Source organism: Mytilus californianus, unplaced genomic scaffold, assembly GCF_021869535.1.
Source record: "Mytilus californianus isolate M0D057914Y unplaced genomic scaffold, xbMytCali1.0.p SCAF_8, whole genome shotgun sequence".
NCBI lineage: Eukaryota > Metazoa > Mollusca > Bivalvia > Mytilida > Mytilidae > Mytilus > Mytilus californianus.
The window spans coordinates 74,967,457-74,982,543 of NW_026262734.1; the positions used below are offsets into that span (position 1 = coordinate 74,967,457).

General features: G+C 33.2%; 1 protein-coding gene across 1 annotated transcript in view; it reads right to left on the minus strand.

Annotated features, from left to right (window-relative positions):
• Positions 1-14,402, minus strand: part of LOC127712850 (lactase-like protein) — a 30,778-nt gene extending 16,376 nt beyond the window's left edge. The window contains exon 1 of the mRNA XM_052219456.1: positions 14,231-14,402. Within this exon, the coding sequence (XP_052075416.1) occupies positions 14,231-14,372 (142 nt within the window). The 5' untranslated portion in view covers positions 14,373-14,402. The remainder of the gene's footprint in view (positions 1-14,230) is intronic.
• Positions 14,403-15,087: the final 685 nt, after the last annotated feature.

Sequence of the window (15,087 nt, forward strand, 5' to 3'; positions counted from 1 at the left end):
ACAAGGTCATGTTTTTCTCTGATTATTAATAACGTCTTTACACTAAATCCATTGGATGTTGGATGTGTACTAATTGATATTTTAGTCTTAGATAAATGATTTTTTTATAAGTTGTTATTTGCTTTGAACTAGCTGTCAGTAACCATGGTAACTGAGAACTCTAAAATCTGTAATCAGTGTCTTTTTGATGTGTGGATGTATAAGTGCCCATCCACTTCTACTAATTTGTTTTTGTTAAATGTATTTCTATTTATATCCATCTGATGAGTTAAGCCTTTTTCAACTAATCATAGTTTGTTCTTTTGTTGTACTGTTTCACCACTGTCCCAGGTTAGGGGGAGGGTTGAGCTTTCACAAACATGTTTAACCCTGCCACATGATTTATCTGCCTGTCCCAAGTCAGGAGCCTGTAGTTCAGTGGTTGTCATTGGTTCAAGTCTGTCATTTTTGTTTTTCGTAAAATGTTTTGTTATAAATTAGACCGTTAGTTTTCTCAATTGAATTGTTTCATATTTTTCATATGGGGGCCTTTTACAACTGACCATACGGTTAAGGTTTTTCTCATTGTTAAAGGTACGGTTGCCAATAATTGCTTACATCCACTTTATGTGAACTATGGTAGATAGTTGTCTCATTAGCAATCATACCACATCTCCTTATTTTTATATGCACATGTTAATATGTTCATTTTTACACCAACAAAATATAATATTGAAGATTACGAACAGTTGCATGTGCAGAGTACGTGATTAAAAATATTCAAATTATAGTTACACAACAAAATTAATTTTTTTTTTACTTGTAGATTACTTGAATGGTGGTATTTACATGAAAAAAGACAACAAGTGATTTAAAATATGTACATTGATATTTATAAAGTTAATTTATGTTGTGGAGAACTGTTGGTGTCAATTGTAAAGGTTTTAATTGTTTGACATGCTATTACAAATTGTGGTAACAATTTCCATTGCATTATTGTTTGTGAAAAAAATGACCGAAATGATTGGTTATGTGCTTTTCTTGTTTTAGTATCTGTTGGTATAAGGACTAGCGATGGAATTGCAATGAGTCCATGGATGATTTTGTAAAACATAATCAGCAAGCAAGTGAGGGCCATTGAAGATTGTTTATCATGGATGTTACACACTACTAGTGTTGTGGTTGTTGTTACATAAATAACGGGTAGCACGCCTCTGTAGCATTTCTAGTTTATTTTTGTATTCGTTGTGTGTGGATCCCACAAGTTTTGGTCTCACTATGGATTGGTATGCACGGGATTTGATGTTGGTGTTTGATACTTTTAGGTTTCTCTTCAAGCAGACAAGAGATTTGTTTGCATTTGATACAATGTTTTCATAGGATTGTTCCATTTTAAATTTACTGTAAGGTTCCACCAATATTTTTTGCTGATGTTACTGGTTCTAAGTATGGTTATGCATGATGTAATTTTTCTGCACCAGATGTGCATTTTGGCAATCAATGTCTCTTCAGTGATGCTTGAGGCCAAAATATTTGAAAATGTAACTGGTACTGTGTTTGATGTTATTCCATCTATAACCACTGTGTGTGTACCGTCTGATAAGAAAGCCTGAATCCATTTTAGAGTGTTGTTTTGAATGTCATAGTACTTAAGTTTGTAGAGCAGACATTTGTGGGGTACTTTATCGAAGGCTTTGGCAAAATCCATAATAATGAGGTCTGTTTGTATATTTTTGCTGTTGTTGTTATGAAGTTCTTGTATAAATTGAAAAAGTCACCTTGATATGCAAACAAATTATTATTATTATTATATATCAGAAGCATGTATAATCCGGGTTTGCCCTAATTACATGTTCGCCCTGGGTCCGTTCGCCCATAGTCTGTTTGCCCTGGGTCCGTTCGCCCTAATTTTTATAAAAAAGTTTTTGTTTTGGAGCATTAATCAGGCAAATTGGCTTCATTGTTCCATTTGTTTTTATTCAGAATTACTTATAATGACTGTTGATTGTAAATAAACTCATCATAGATACCAAGATTAAAATTTTGTACGCCAGACATACGTTTCGTCTACAAAAGATTCATCAGTGACTCTCTAATAAAAAAAGTTAATAAGGCCAAATAAAGTACGAAGTTGAAGAGCATTGAGGACCCAAAATTCCTTAAAGTTTTGCCAAATACAGCTAAGGTAATATATTTCTGAGGTGGAAAAGCCTTAGTATTCCGAAAATTCAAAGTTTTGTAATTTAGAATGCTGATTAGATATGATTACGATGTCTTTTATCTCACTGATTGTTGTGGTTATTGTTTTTGATGGATTAATAATGAAATTGGTTTTTTTTTATTAACAAGTCAGCTTGGAATGAGTTAAAACAATGATGTAAGAATTGTAAGACATTGAAGGGAAATTGTTTTCGCCACTTGGCTAAGTCTTTGAGCTCAAGGTGCTGAGTGAGTTGGATCTTGTTATACCTGTTTGGATTGTTTTGAAATTGTTCCAAGGTTTCAAAAAAGATAAATTCATACAGATAACTTGGTCTCCAGTTCCTGAACACTTCTTCTTCTTCAAAATACTGTCCACATTCAACATGATGAATATTCTGGCAAGAATATTCAATGCAAATCAAAAGAAAAATAATTATCTGGAGGCATCATGGTCCAAATAATTTGGACTAGAGGCATCAATACAACATAAATATTTCGGTGGAATTTTAATTCAAATAATTTATATTATACAAGACAACAAAATAGAATAGAAATCTGAGGGCTAACAGACTCAGTGCGAACAGGAATAAGGGCGAACGGACCCAGGGCGAACAGGTATTAGGGCGAACAGGTACTACTAGGACGAACGCTAATCAGGGGGAACGGACCCGGATTCGTCTGATGCCCATGACAATGCAAAAGTGATTAAATACATGTTGTTTGCAGACGTCAATAGGTTAAGTGTCGCTGCATGGTCACCAAATTACAAAAGATTTAGATCATGTAGTAGTCCAAATAATTATGACGTCTTGCAAGTCTATTATATTTTTTTTCTTTGACGCCTTCCATCGACGTTCGGCGTTATGACGTCGATGTAAGGCGTCAAAGAAAAAAAATATAATAGCCTTTCAAGACGTCATAATTATTTGGACTAGATCATGTAGATACAAATATAAATGATTTATCGAAAGCACTTCTTCTGAAGTACATACTTATTGGGCTATTCCAGAAATAGTCTGTCCCCCCCCTATGGAAGACATTGGAATTCCAGATTTTTTTTTCTTGATTTTTTCTAAAATTCCAAAGTAATTTTCTGTCTGGACCAAAAAATTCCAAACTTTTTGTCTGTTAGTGCACATGAAATTCCATGTATTTTCTAGAGGGACGAATAATTTCCTTACAATTTTTACTGGTAGTCATTAAGATTTGCCAGAACAGAAATATTTTGTGACCCATAATTTCCAGGTTTAAAACACAAGAGTTCTGATTAATTCCCTATGTATATGTACATTTCTGGGGAGGGGGACAAAAGTCTGATACAGCGATAGTAGTTTAGAGAGCAGGATAAATGATATTGATACTATGGAATTTCATTTTGTAGGTTGCACTTTGTAAATACAGCTGTTTCACAGACTATGCCTCTTTTGGGGGATACATTTGTATATCATATTCATAGATATTTTGTTTTGTATATGTACTCGTTCCCAGATATGATCTATATGTTTTATCTCTGACATAGAGACATAACTTGGGAATGTAACCAGAATAGGTAGATATTTATAGGTAGCGGCCAACTTGAATTCTGAGGAAGACCCAAAATGAAGGGAAAGGGGGGAGCAGTACAGAATTTTATTAGTATAAGTTCAAACTCTTAGAAGTTCTGGGCATGTAAATGTTGAAAATATGCTTCAGATCCCTATGGTTAGACTTTTGAATAAAATAGTTGTGCATATCAACAACTTTCCATTCTAGGATATAATTTTTGTTACAAAACTTCATAGTGAAAGTGGCACAGTTTGAGCTGTAAAGGGGGTTCCTATGGGAAATTACATTGTCTTTATTTACAGATTCGCAACCTACGATTTTTATCTTGAATTGTTTCATGTATACAAAACTGTTGAATGTTAATCAGGTGCAAATTTCAAAATGATTGGATTAATAGCATCTATGATTAGCATCACTCAGTGGAAAATTATATCACATGGGAAGATAAAAACAAAGAAAATTTGGTATGACAAATATTTGATGCCTTAATGACCTTTTTAAACACATCAAAAATAAATACTGACATCTGATTAGTTTCAGACTTATGATGATCAAGTAGATGATAATTTCAACCTAATTATATATTTAGAATTTAATCTGTATTTTTCACCATTAATTAACACCAATAAATTGTGCAATTCGATATCTCCTAAATTTTAGAATGAAATTTAGGGTTTGTCCTATATCATTATAAACAAATGTCAGATTTTGGGTTACTTCAGGCTAAATAGCCAGAACATTTACCAATAAACAGCTAATTGATACATCCTTTATTCAAACACACTTGTTTGTCTTCACAGCAGGAAATTGTCTAATTACCACTATATTGTAGAAGACTGACCAGAGAAATGACCAGCTGTGTACTATGACTCTACTATGGATTGCAAAATACTGTTACACATAAATAGATTCATTTAGATTGTTATCAGAATCAGTGGCAAACTGTCTACTGACTTTTGAATTTACACACAGAAGATCCCCCCTTTTTTTTTTTAATTAATGCAAGGAAATGTGAACTTTTATAAATTGATTATTTGTGTTTAGTTTTTTATTTTCATACGAAAGCATATAACTTACTAAGATAAGAAAAATAAATATAATAAGAAATGACTGATGTTTGAAGAATTAACCTATTTTCAAAAATATTTTTATTGTGTACTGGAATGAAACTTTAGATGATATTGAATGCAATGTTCTCCTACCAATTGAATAATCTGAAAATGTATTCTCTTAACAATGATGTCTAAAATTTGACATGAGTTTTGAAATTTAAAAAGTTTATAAAAATTCATTACACAAAAAAACTGACATTCTTAAGTCATCCTGTTTTACAATTTACTATTTGTCAAGCCTGCAACTAGAGTTCCCCAAGCTAGACATAGCAATCCTTCTCTCTAGTGTCATCAACATTTAAAGGAGTAGGTCCTGTAAGGGCCAATTTTGGCCTCAAATTTCAGGTACATCTGATGAAAGATTTTGGGCACTTTTTAAACTTATAACTGTCTTCTTCAGTCGATTCAATTAGTTGATGTGAAAGATTTCAACTGATTAAGTCATTAAAGACGGCAAAATTCAAGCTTATTTATATGAAAAATCTATCAAATATGCCATAAAATGTCACTTTTCAGATGTTTTTTGTCAAAAATGAAAGTGGCCGCGTTCGTGTTCATTCTCAACCCTTTATATATGTTATGTATTATCATCAAATACAACATACATCTAAATATTGAGACTGAACACAAATGCGGCCACTTCCATTTTAGACGGAAACCGTCTTAAAATTAGCTCAAATTGTAAAATTGTGAAGATTGCAGTAATTTTGCATGATTTAACGATGCTAGTACCCGATACATGTGCATTGTTTTGCCAAAAAAAAGCCCATACTTATGTAGCAGAAGTATTCTTAGCTTTTCAGTAAATAGCTGAAAGTTTACATTTTAACAATTTTGTAAAACTGCTATATTTTGGGGCCAAAAAGGGGTCTTACTGGGCCTACTTCTTTGTTTTGGGTTAATTTCTTTTTTATTTTAAGTCAATTATCTTTGTTAAATATTCATGGAATTTTGCTTAACTGACAGACGCTTCTTCTATACAAAGACAGCATCCAGAGAATATTATTCTTTTTTCAATATTTCACTGATATAATGGACTTAGTTTTTTTTGCACTAACATATATTGTTTACAAAACTTTGAAATTTTCAAAAAACTAAGGATTTTTTATTACAGGGATAGATTACCTTAGCTGTATTTGGAAAAATCTCTTTGGAATTTTGGGTCCCCAATGCTCTTCAACTTCATAATTTATTAGGCCTTTTATTAAACTTTTTGGATTCGAGCATCACTGTTTAGTCTTTTGTAGATAAAAGCCTGGTCTGGTGTTCACAATTTTAAGCCTGGTAACAATAATGTGGTTTTTTAGACTTCAAAATAACTTTGTCAAAGCATTATGGAATGATTGATGTATTGATTAAATGATTGTTGTTGATGCCACTTCAGCACTATTGTGCTATTTTGTGGCGGTCAGTTTTTATTGGGTGGAGGAAGCCATAGAGAACCATGACATTCGGTAGGTCTCTGCCTTATAGAGCGAGCACTAATCTAATAAGCAATATTTTAATTCAAAAAGACACAATTTTTTAGTTGACAAGATAAATTAAGAGTACAAATTAAACATCCAGGTATCATTTTCTGTGATTAGGGATAATTTCATAGAATTTGATCCAATACCCACACATTTTGGTGCAAATCATATCTCTGGCCTTTCATGGATACTGTGCTATTTAGCACTGTTTTGGTTTTTTCCGGAATTGTATTTATAATTAAAGGGAAACCTTCTTCAGAGACCACCCCTTTTGTTTTTGTTTTTCATTTATTTCTTTTTTATTACTGTTTAAAGTTTTAAAAAAAAATGTAATATCTTTTTTTATTTATTATTATGGTAATTTTACCATGCCCATTTTATATAAATTTATTGTTTATCAGTAAATTTCATAGTATAGTTTTATATGCAATATTTTTAAAATCTGTTTGTTTTAGGATTTTATAACATGGGGTTTCATATTTTATTGTTAATACATATATATGTGAATGGATATATGTAAAGCGCTTAGGGTAATTTTAATATTATATAAATCGCTGTTGTAAATACTGTATAATAATAATAATATTATAGTTTTTTGATTTGTTAATTTAAATTTGAATTTTGATTTTTTGATTTTCTAACTATTTCAACCTACATGTATTTCAATAAAATTTAATGTTGAATTAAGTGTTTCATGGTAAGAATTTTGTCTGAAGAATATCAGTTTACTTGTGTGGTTTACATGATGATGGTCATTAATTAGTTCTGCACAGTGAAATATTTTGTAGGAACTGTGAGTGTGATGTTCATACAAATAATTTTATAGCTCATTTCACTAATTCACCAATGTTCTATTTCTTTTGAATCCTATTGATAGGTTTTTATGGGATCTGGCACCTATTGTAGAATCTGTTTTAAAAAGATGCCAGTATTTCCTGAATACTTTTTGAAGTTTTTCTGCTTGAGAATGATAATATGTATTGTAATGAATGATACATTACATCTATTTCAACTTTGTTCTTTTTCTTTAAAAATTGGGTGGTTTGAGTTTTTATGAAGATATTGGAATTTTTCAGTATTCTTTCAAAAGCATTTCATATCTAAAACACCAGTATTTTTCAAAGCGTTCATCTTTGAAGATTTATGGAATGATTATTGCATTCATAAGTGAACTTTAGCAATAATTAGCATTTCAAACAGGAAATCCAATTTCAATTACTATTTATTTAGTGGTAGGGATGAGCTGCTAAAAAGATCACCATGGTCACTATTTCAAGCTTCATTATATATGATCCAATCTGGAAATTTAGATGAAGGTCAAGTTTTCAACTTGCTATTTATATCACAAGTATTTGAAACTAATCAGATGTCAGAATCTTTTGATGTGGTAATAACAACAGTTGTAAATGTATCCAATTAAGTGGTCAAATCAATTATCTCTCTATTAATTTTCCCATATGCATTCTTACCAGCTATTAACTTGCTGTTTGTGCTTTTAATCCCATTGTTTAGACATTTTCACCTAATTAACATTAAAAATATATAATAATGAAAAACTACATATTTTTAATTTTACCCTTTGAGAGTGTTGACCATAAGAGAAATAGGTTTAACAACTTGAGAAAATTGGATATCGCTTGATATCAACTCTTGTTATTTAATTTAATTACTAATAATAAACTCGCCACAGGCTAATTTATTATTATATTGAAATTAAATAACTCCAGTTGAAATCAAGCGATATAATTTCAATTCTCACTTGTTATATGAAACCTATAAGTACAGCCTTCAACATGGAGCCTAGGCTCACACAGCATAGTAAGCTAGAATGGGCCTGAAAATGACCAGTGTGAAACAATACAGACGAGAAAAATTAATGGCCAACTTGATATACAAAACAATAAATGAAAAACAAATATGAAATACAGTAATAAGCGACAACCTCTTAAATTACAGGCTTCTGACTTGGGACAGATATATATATATAGAAAATATATGCAGCGAGGTTAAAAAAACGTATGTGCTGGATCCAAATTCTCCTGGGATAGTGGTGTATTTGTCTGCAATGACAAGACTTCCATATACACTGGTAAACATATTGGCTAACAGTTCTTCTAGTCAGGGATTTGTTTGTGCTTAACTTTTAAACACACTTCTTTTGGTTACGGCTGCATATATGTTACTGAGAATAAAATTCCAGTTTTTTTTGGCACATTTAGAAAAAAACAGATAAATTCCAGACAGAAGAAATAAAATCGATGTCTTCCATAGGTATTGCTTCTAATCTTTACACTAAAATTTCCAGACAAATTGACAGCATCATGAAAAAAATTCCAGTATATTTAAGTTTTATAATGCGTTTAAATTCTGGAATTCCAGAAAATTTTGGTAATGGTGAAAAATATTTCCATGGATTTTTTTTTTTTACATCTTATGTCTTCCATAGGGGGGGGACAGAATATTTCTGGAATAGCCCATTGTAGCTGTTGACGGCGACTGAGTCAACGAAAAGGGACATCTATCATGATAGTATTATTTCTCGCTTCTGCAAGCTCGGCAAACCCTAAATTCTCACGCACACTGCTCAGTCCCTGTGACATCGAGGTACCGGGGAGAGGAGCATGTACTCAAATTCACCCAGAAAAAGCTACCTGTTACCTATCTTCCTCCTCTAGCAGGAGCTTCGCTTCTACAGCGTACTTCTTTATTTTGCACCCTAACCCTTACACATGGGGCACTCATAAAATTGGTTATAGTATATGTTCATAAACCTGTAAACGTAATTATTAGAAACAGTAACATATATACAGCACGCGGACTAATCCATCACCATGTAAACGAAGTTAACTAGTTTATTACTCAATCCACTTGTCCAGATTTCACTATTTATGTATCTATATAGTAAACAGGATAAACACTCCTGCTCTCGTAATACACCTTATCGCTATTTGTCCGCCATTACTGGACATCACACAAGTTCCCGTAAAATTTTGACGTCATAATAGAAAATGTCTGACGCCACAATGGAAAAGTGATTGTTGTATGACGTCAAAAGTTCGAGCGGGACAGATTCTCGGGTCAAGCGGGAATAGCGATAAGGTGTATAGCGTTTACTTACCCTTTACTGTTCAAACACTATCCTTGTTTAGTTATTATCATAAAATCTAAAAAAAAACGTTCCACTGTTCATACACCTAATCGCTATTGCCGGCTGACCTGAGAATCTGTCCCGCTTGAACTATTGACGTCATACAACAATCACCTTTCCATTGTGGCGTCAGATATTTTGTATTATGACGTCAACATTTTACGGGAACCTGTGTGGTGTCCAGTAATGGCGGACAAATAGCGATAAGGTGTATTAGGTAAGCAATTATTTTATAGTATAACACTCCTGCCCTCGTATTAGCGTTTACTGTTCAAACTATATCCTTGTTATCATAAAATCTAAAAAAAACTTTCCACTGTTCATTAGGTAAGGCAAATATTCTATATAACACGCAAACGAAGTACTTAAAATCTAGAATCAGTTAATATCTTATAAGCATCGGATACGAGCTAACAGTTCAAACACTATCCACATCATATTGACGGTAGAATAAGAATCACTATATAAATCCTGACAAAATCCAGTAAAATGCAGATCAAATGTATATATCGAAAAGTTATCCGATATGGAATTTATTTTGTTTCTTATATACCGCTATACTGAGAATAAATTTACTCTGACATTAAAAGTAAACGTTTATGGTATAGTTTCTAATTATAGATGTGAAAGATTCTCTTCATCATCAAATAGTTCTTGCAGTGGCGGATCCAGGGGGGTCCGGGGGTTGGAACCCCCCTTTTTTTGACGATCAATGCATTTGAATGGGGACATATAGTTGGAACCCCCCCCCCCCCCCCCTTTATCCTGGGTTAGGAACCCCCCTTTTATAAATGACTGGATCCGCCTCTGCCTTGTATTAGCAAAAACGGCTTATTGCTATCTACGAGAAAAGATTTCAGCTCTTGGATAAAGCGATTTCTTATGCTTGACAGCTTTTCACATTTAACGGTATAAAGTGAGTCACATCTTCTGGTTCAATGTTACATAATGGACAATTTGCTGAAATAGTTTTTTGAAATTCTAGACCTCTGATACTGAAGAATCATTATTCCAGTGGCAATTTTAACTTTAATAGCAGCCATATTTACGGAGTACGGGTTAGTCCCACTGCTTTTCCAAATATTATGCACAGTTCCTATGTTGGAGTCATTAAAATTAATATATTGCAAGGATGAATTTCCTTTAGCTTCCATCTTTAAATTTTGTAAAAAAATAATTGTTAATACAGTTATTCACATGCCTATTCCAGCTTATTTTTGATGGTGGATTCTCAATGATATCATAAGGCGACGGCAATCAATAAATTTCAGTTAAATTGTGTAGTTTTGTAAACCAACTTCCAGATTTTTCATCTTTCATAGCCAATTGTCTAAAAGCAATTTAGTTACGCCTGAGACTTCTCCTTCCAAAATTAAATTTACCATTGTCTTTTATTCATAAGTGGGGCTAGTTGGTAGGCTTTAATTTTGTACATACTTTTATTTATCAGTGGGGTGAGTTGGCAGACATAAATTCAACGGCATTACTTTCTTTTTCATAAGTGGAGCGAGTAAGCATGACTCAATTCATCATACTATTGGGTACGACTCCAGTAATCAGTAAAATCCATAAACTAGCTTTGGGAAGTTTTGCAAACATTTCAAGATAAGAGAACTCTATAGAAAGACAAGTCGCAAAAAGACAAATCCTCATCTCAACGTGACAGCCGTAAAGGACAGTTGGTTCACAAAATGAGATCTTTATTAATTAAATACAGCCTACCATCAATCTTTAGCATTTTAGATGAACCACCTTCAAAATTAAAATGAAAGAACTCTATCAGGAAAGCGATTGACACCTTCTGGGTTGAACATGTGGTTACCATGTCTGTCTACTACAAGAGTATTTCATTTATTTCTACATCTAATAGTAAAACTGGTCAACTACCGTCAATGCTCTAGCAAGTGTCCAGACTTCTGCAAAAGACATCCAGCGTCTCCCGGCCATCAAACTTAGACTCCTTACTGGAACATATATTCTTCAATGTAATAGGACAGCTTTCAACCAAGTTGACATCAACCCAACATGTCTCTTATGTGAGGAGGACGCTGGAACATTAGACCATTTCATTCATTCATGTACTGCTTTAGCCTCTGCTAGAAACTATCACCTGCTTGAACTTTCACACATTATCAATAAAAGCGAGCTCTGCCGCGGCGAAATGTAGAACATTAGAAAAACTAGAAATTAGTACACAACTAATATTGGATGCTAGTGCCTTGCTCTGTAACTGTCAATGTAAATGTGGATGTACAGATTTTCTTCATCTTGTAGAATACATAAGTAGAAAACTTTGCTTTGCATTGCACATTAGACGTAATACAATATTATAAACATTACCGGTGAATAAAAAGAAAGGGTTGCTTGCAACCACTCAGTCAAAGGCGTGAATATTTAAAATCTAAATTATCTTTTGTTTTAGATTTTAATAGTGTAATAAACATTTAGTGGGTGTTAAATACACCATATTCTAGTATGTAACCAGAGGCGTGCCTTTGAAAGGCGGGATCTTCACACAAGACAAGGCAATTGCAAGACAAGACAATGCCGGACCCGGACTGGGTAAAAAATTATAGGTGGAAAGTGAATTTTCTTAGAATTATTTTTTTTCCTTTTTTATTCAGGAGAAGTTAGTTAATTTTTGGAGAACTGTAACAAGATGCGTTATGATGATAATAAAAATAAATCATACCTACAGTGTGTATATTTACAAATGACTTTAAAACACATGGACATATTTTTGGATGAATTAATTTAGTTTATATTTATAATTCGTCTACTCCTAGTCCGGGGTTAATTCAGGTCACGGCCCGGACTCACCTAGTATTATTTTGTTGATTCTCGGATAAAAGTCTTTTTGTTAATTTTTACGTTGACAATCAAATAAGCAAAAAGGTAAATGAATATAAATGAAAAACCTCTTTTCATCACATAATGTGTGAAGTTTTATATCTCTATCAATGTCTATATTTTGCGAATACACCTAGTCCGGGGTCACTTCAGGTCACCACCCGGACTCGCCTATTACGACCAACATTTGATTATTTCGTTGGATCTCGGATAAATGTCTTTTAAATTTCCTGTGTATTACACGGTTGATCAAATGTCCCGTCAACAAGCTATGCCACAATAAACAGTTTACATACAGTTAGTTATCGTAATGCAATACACGCAGGTATAGTAAACTTCAAGCTAGTCCGGGGTCATGTCAGGTCACAGCCCGTACTCAACTGTTCAAGATTGTGTATTACATCGTTGATCAGTCGATCGCTGCTTAAATGTCTTATTTTATTGGAAAAATTCCAACAGTGTATCATCCAATCAGGAGTCGCAGAAGATTTTATTCAGAGTACCATCAGGCATCTTGGGGTAAAAAAAGTTCCCGGTTAATGAATGCGGCCTTGATTATAAGATCAAAAATTAAATTATATATCGAATGCATACCCTCAACGCTCACCAACACATCTATTACATGTCCTGAGTGCACTTTTTATGTCCTGAGTGCACTCAGGAGGTCCTGAGCGGTTTTTAAACGTACCGAAAATAAAGTGTCTCTCATCAATTAGGTCATATAAAACCACTAGTTATCATTATTGATACAAAAGCATAAAGCACAAAATATTAAACTCTTGGAGAAATTTTGAATAAATAGGCTTTGATTAAACATATATTTACTTGATCATTTATTTATTTATTTATTTATTGTATTCTTCATTTTTGTTTTAATTTTGCGCTCGGAATGTGGGAAAATTTCAGTCCGGTTCCGGGTTTCATACCAAAGTCCGGGTCCGGAGTCCGGTCCGGTCCAGGTTTCAGTGCGTACCAAAAGAGGGATTTTCAGGTTTTGAAGTGATTTAAAGCGGTGTGAAATGGTCGGTGATGTATGGCCCCCAAAGCCGTCGTTTTTTATTTGTTACCCCATTGCGTTTAGGCACACTTCTATAACGAAATATGTTCTTATATAACTAAAATAAAGCGACAAAGTTAATATTATTTGTTTATTCTAAAGAAAGAAAGCAATTTATATATAATGAAATTCCATCAATAATTATAATAATAATTTTCTAGTCGAGACGTGACAATTTGTGATCAACAGAAATAATATTTAATAAACGTATTTGTTTTTAAGATTAGATATTTAAAAGAAAGTGGCAATTAATTTCTCATTTGAATATACACATATCTCGGAGACATATAATTTCACAGTATGACATGTAAATCAAGTTAAGTGTGAATTATATATATTATATGTCCGAGGTAATACAAAGGTTTTATATAGTAGTTTACTATTAAAATCCCTTGATAGTGAATTTCAATCATTTTTGGCACACACTCCTGCAAATTTTCCATGCTTCTAACAAATGTTTGACATTCTCTCAACACTCAGATACCGAGTAAGAAAATCGCTGCTCACAGATTTTACTAACAGAATGTTTCAAAATTCAAGGGTCACATAGGCGGATCCAGGGGGGTGGGGGGCCTGGGGGGCCCGGCCCCCCCCCCTTTTGTGGGAAAAATTTGGTTGATTATATAGGGAATCACTGAAGCATGACTGGAGCGCCCCCCCCCCCCTTTTAGGTCAGTCAGCGGGCCCCCTTATGAAAAGTTCTGGATCCGCCACTGGGTCAAAATCAAGAGAAGTGGTGTCCAATGATAAGCTTTACAGTCGTTTGTAAATTTTCAATTGCTATTTTTAATGATTTTGTCTGCATCATGAATACATAGAAAGACCTAGTAAAGATTTAATTTTACAAATAAATTCTAAAAAGTATTACCGTGTTCGTTCCATGCTCCTTCCGTTTGGTATGCTGAACTACATACTCCCCATCCAAAATCGACAGGAAATTTTTCCAACAGAAAGTCGTCATTTGCAACAATAGCTACAAAATAATAGCACAAAACTAATATTCTGTGCATCTTTTGAAATTCTTACATGCAGTTTAACGATGTAGACATGTTGAAAATCGTAACCGATAAACGCTTATCTTGTCGAGCATTTAAATACATTTGATCATCTCTTCTGATATCGTTTATATTTTGTTATTTAAACTTAAGTGGAAAACTATGCAACACATTTTTGAATCATCTTCTTATTCCGAGATGAACTCTACACGATCGATGAAAGATTATACAGAAATTGCATTTTCAAAATCATATTTTTGTTCTCTTTCCTTTTTTTTTTATTTCAAAAAAGGCAATATGATTTCATGGGGAGTTATGCTTTACTATAATCAAAGCAGGAAATGTTGTAGGAATTATCGGACAAAGATGTAACCAACTGATTATTAACAAATAATGTTATTGCAATCGCTACTTATTTACGTATAATTACTGCTTTTTTTTTCTTTTCAAGTACTTTTTTTCCTTGCTTTTGTCTTGTGAAATTTGATTGAGCCGCCATTTTGTTATTGGCTGAAGTGCATAAAAATGCGTCTCACTACGTAAACGTGCACACTCTCAATTTTAGACTAAGACAATCAAATTGTTTTTTAAATTCACTGGATGATGTATAGTAACATACTTGTCATATGTATGCATGGTATGAGCCTTAAATCATCGTGCATGTATGGAAAGTGGAACAAAAAGTCGTCATAAGGCCTAGCGGTCGATATATTGAAAATGTGGTCTTTTC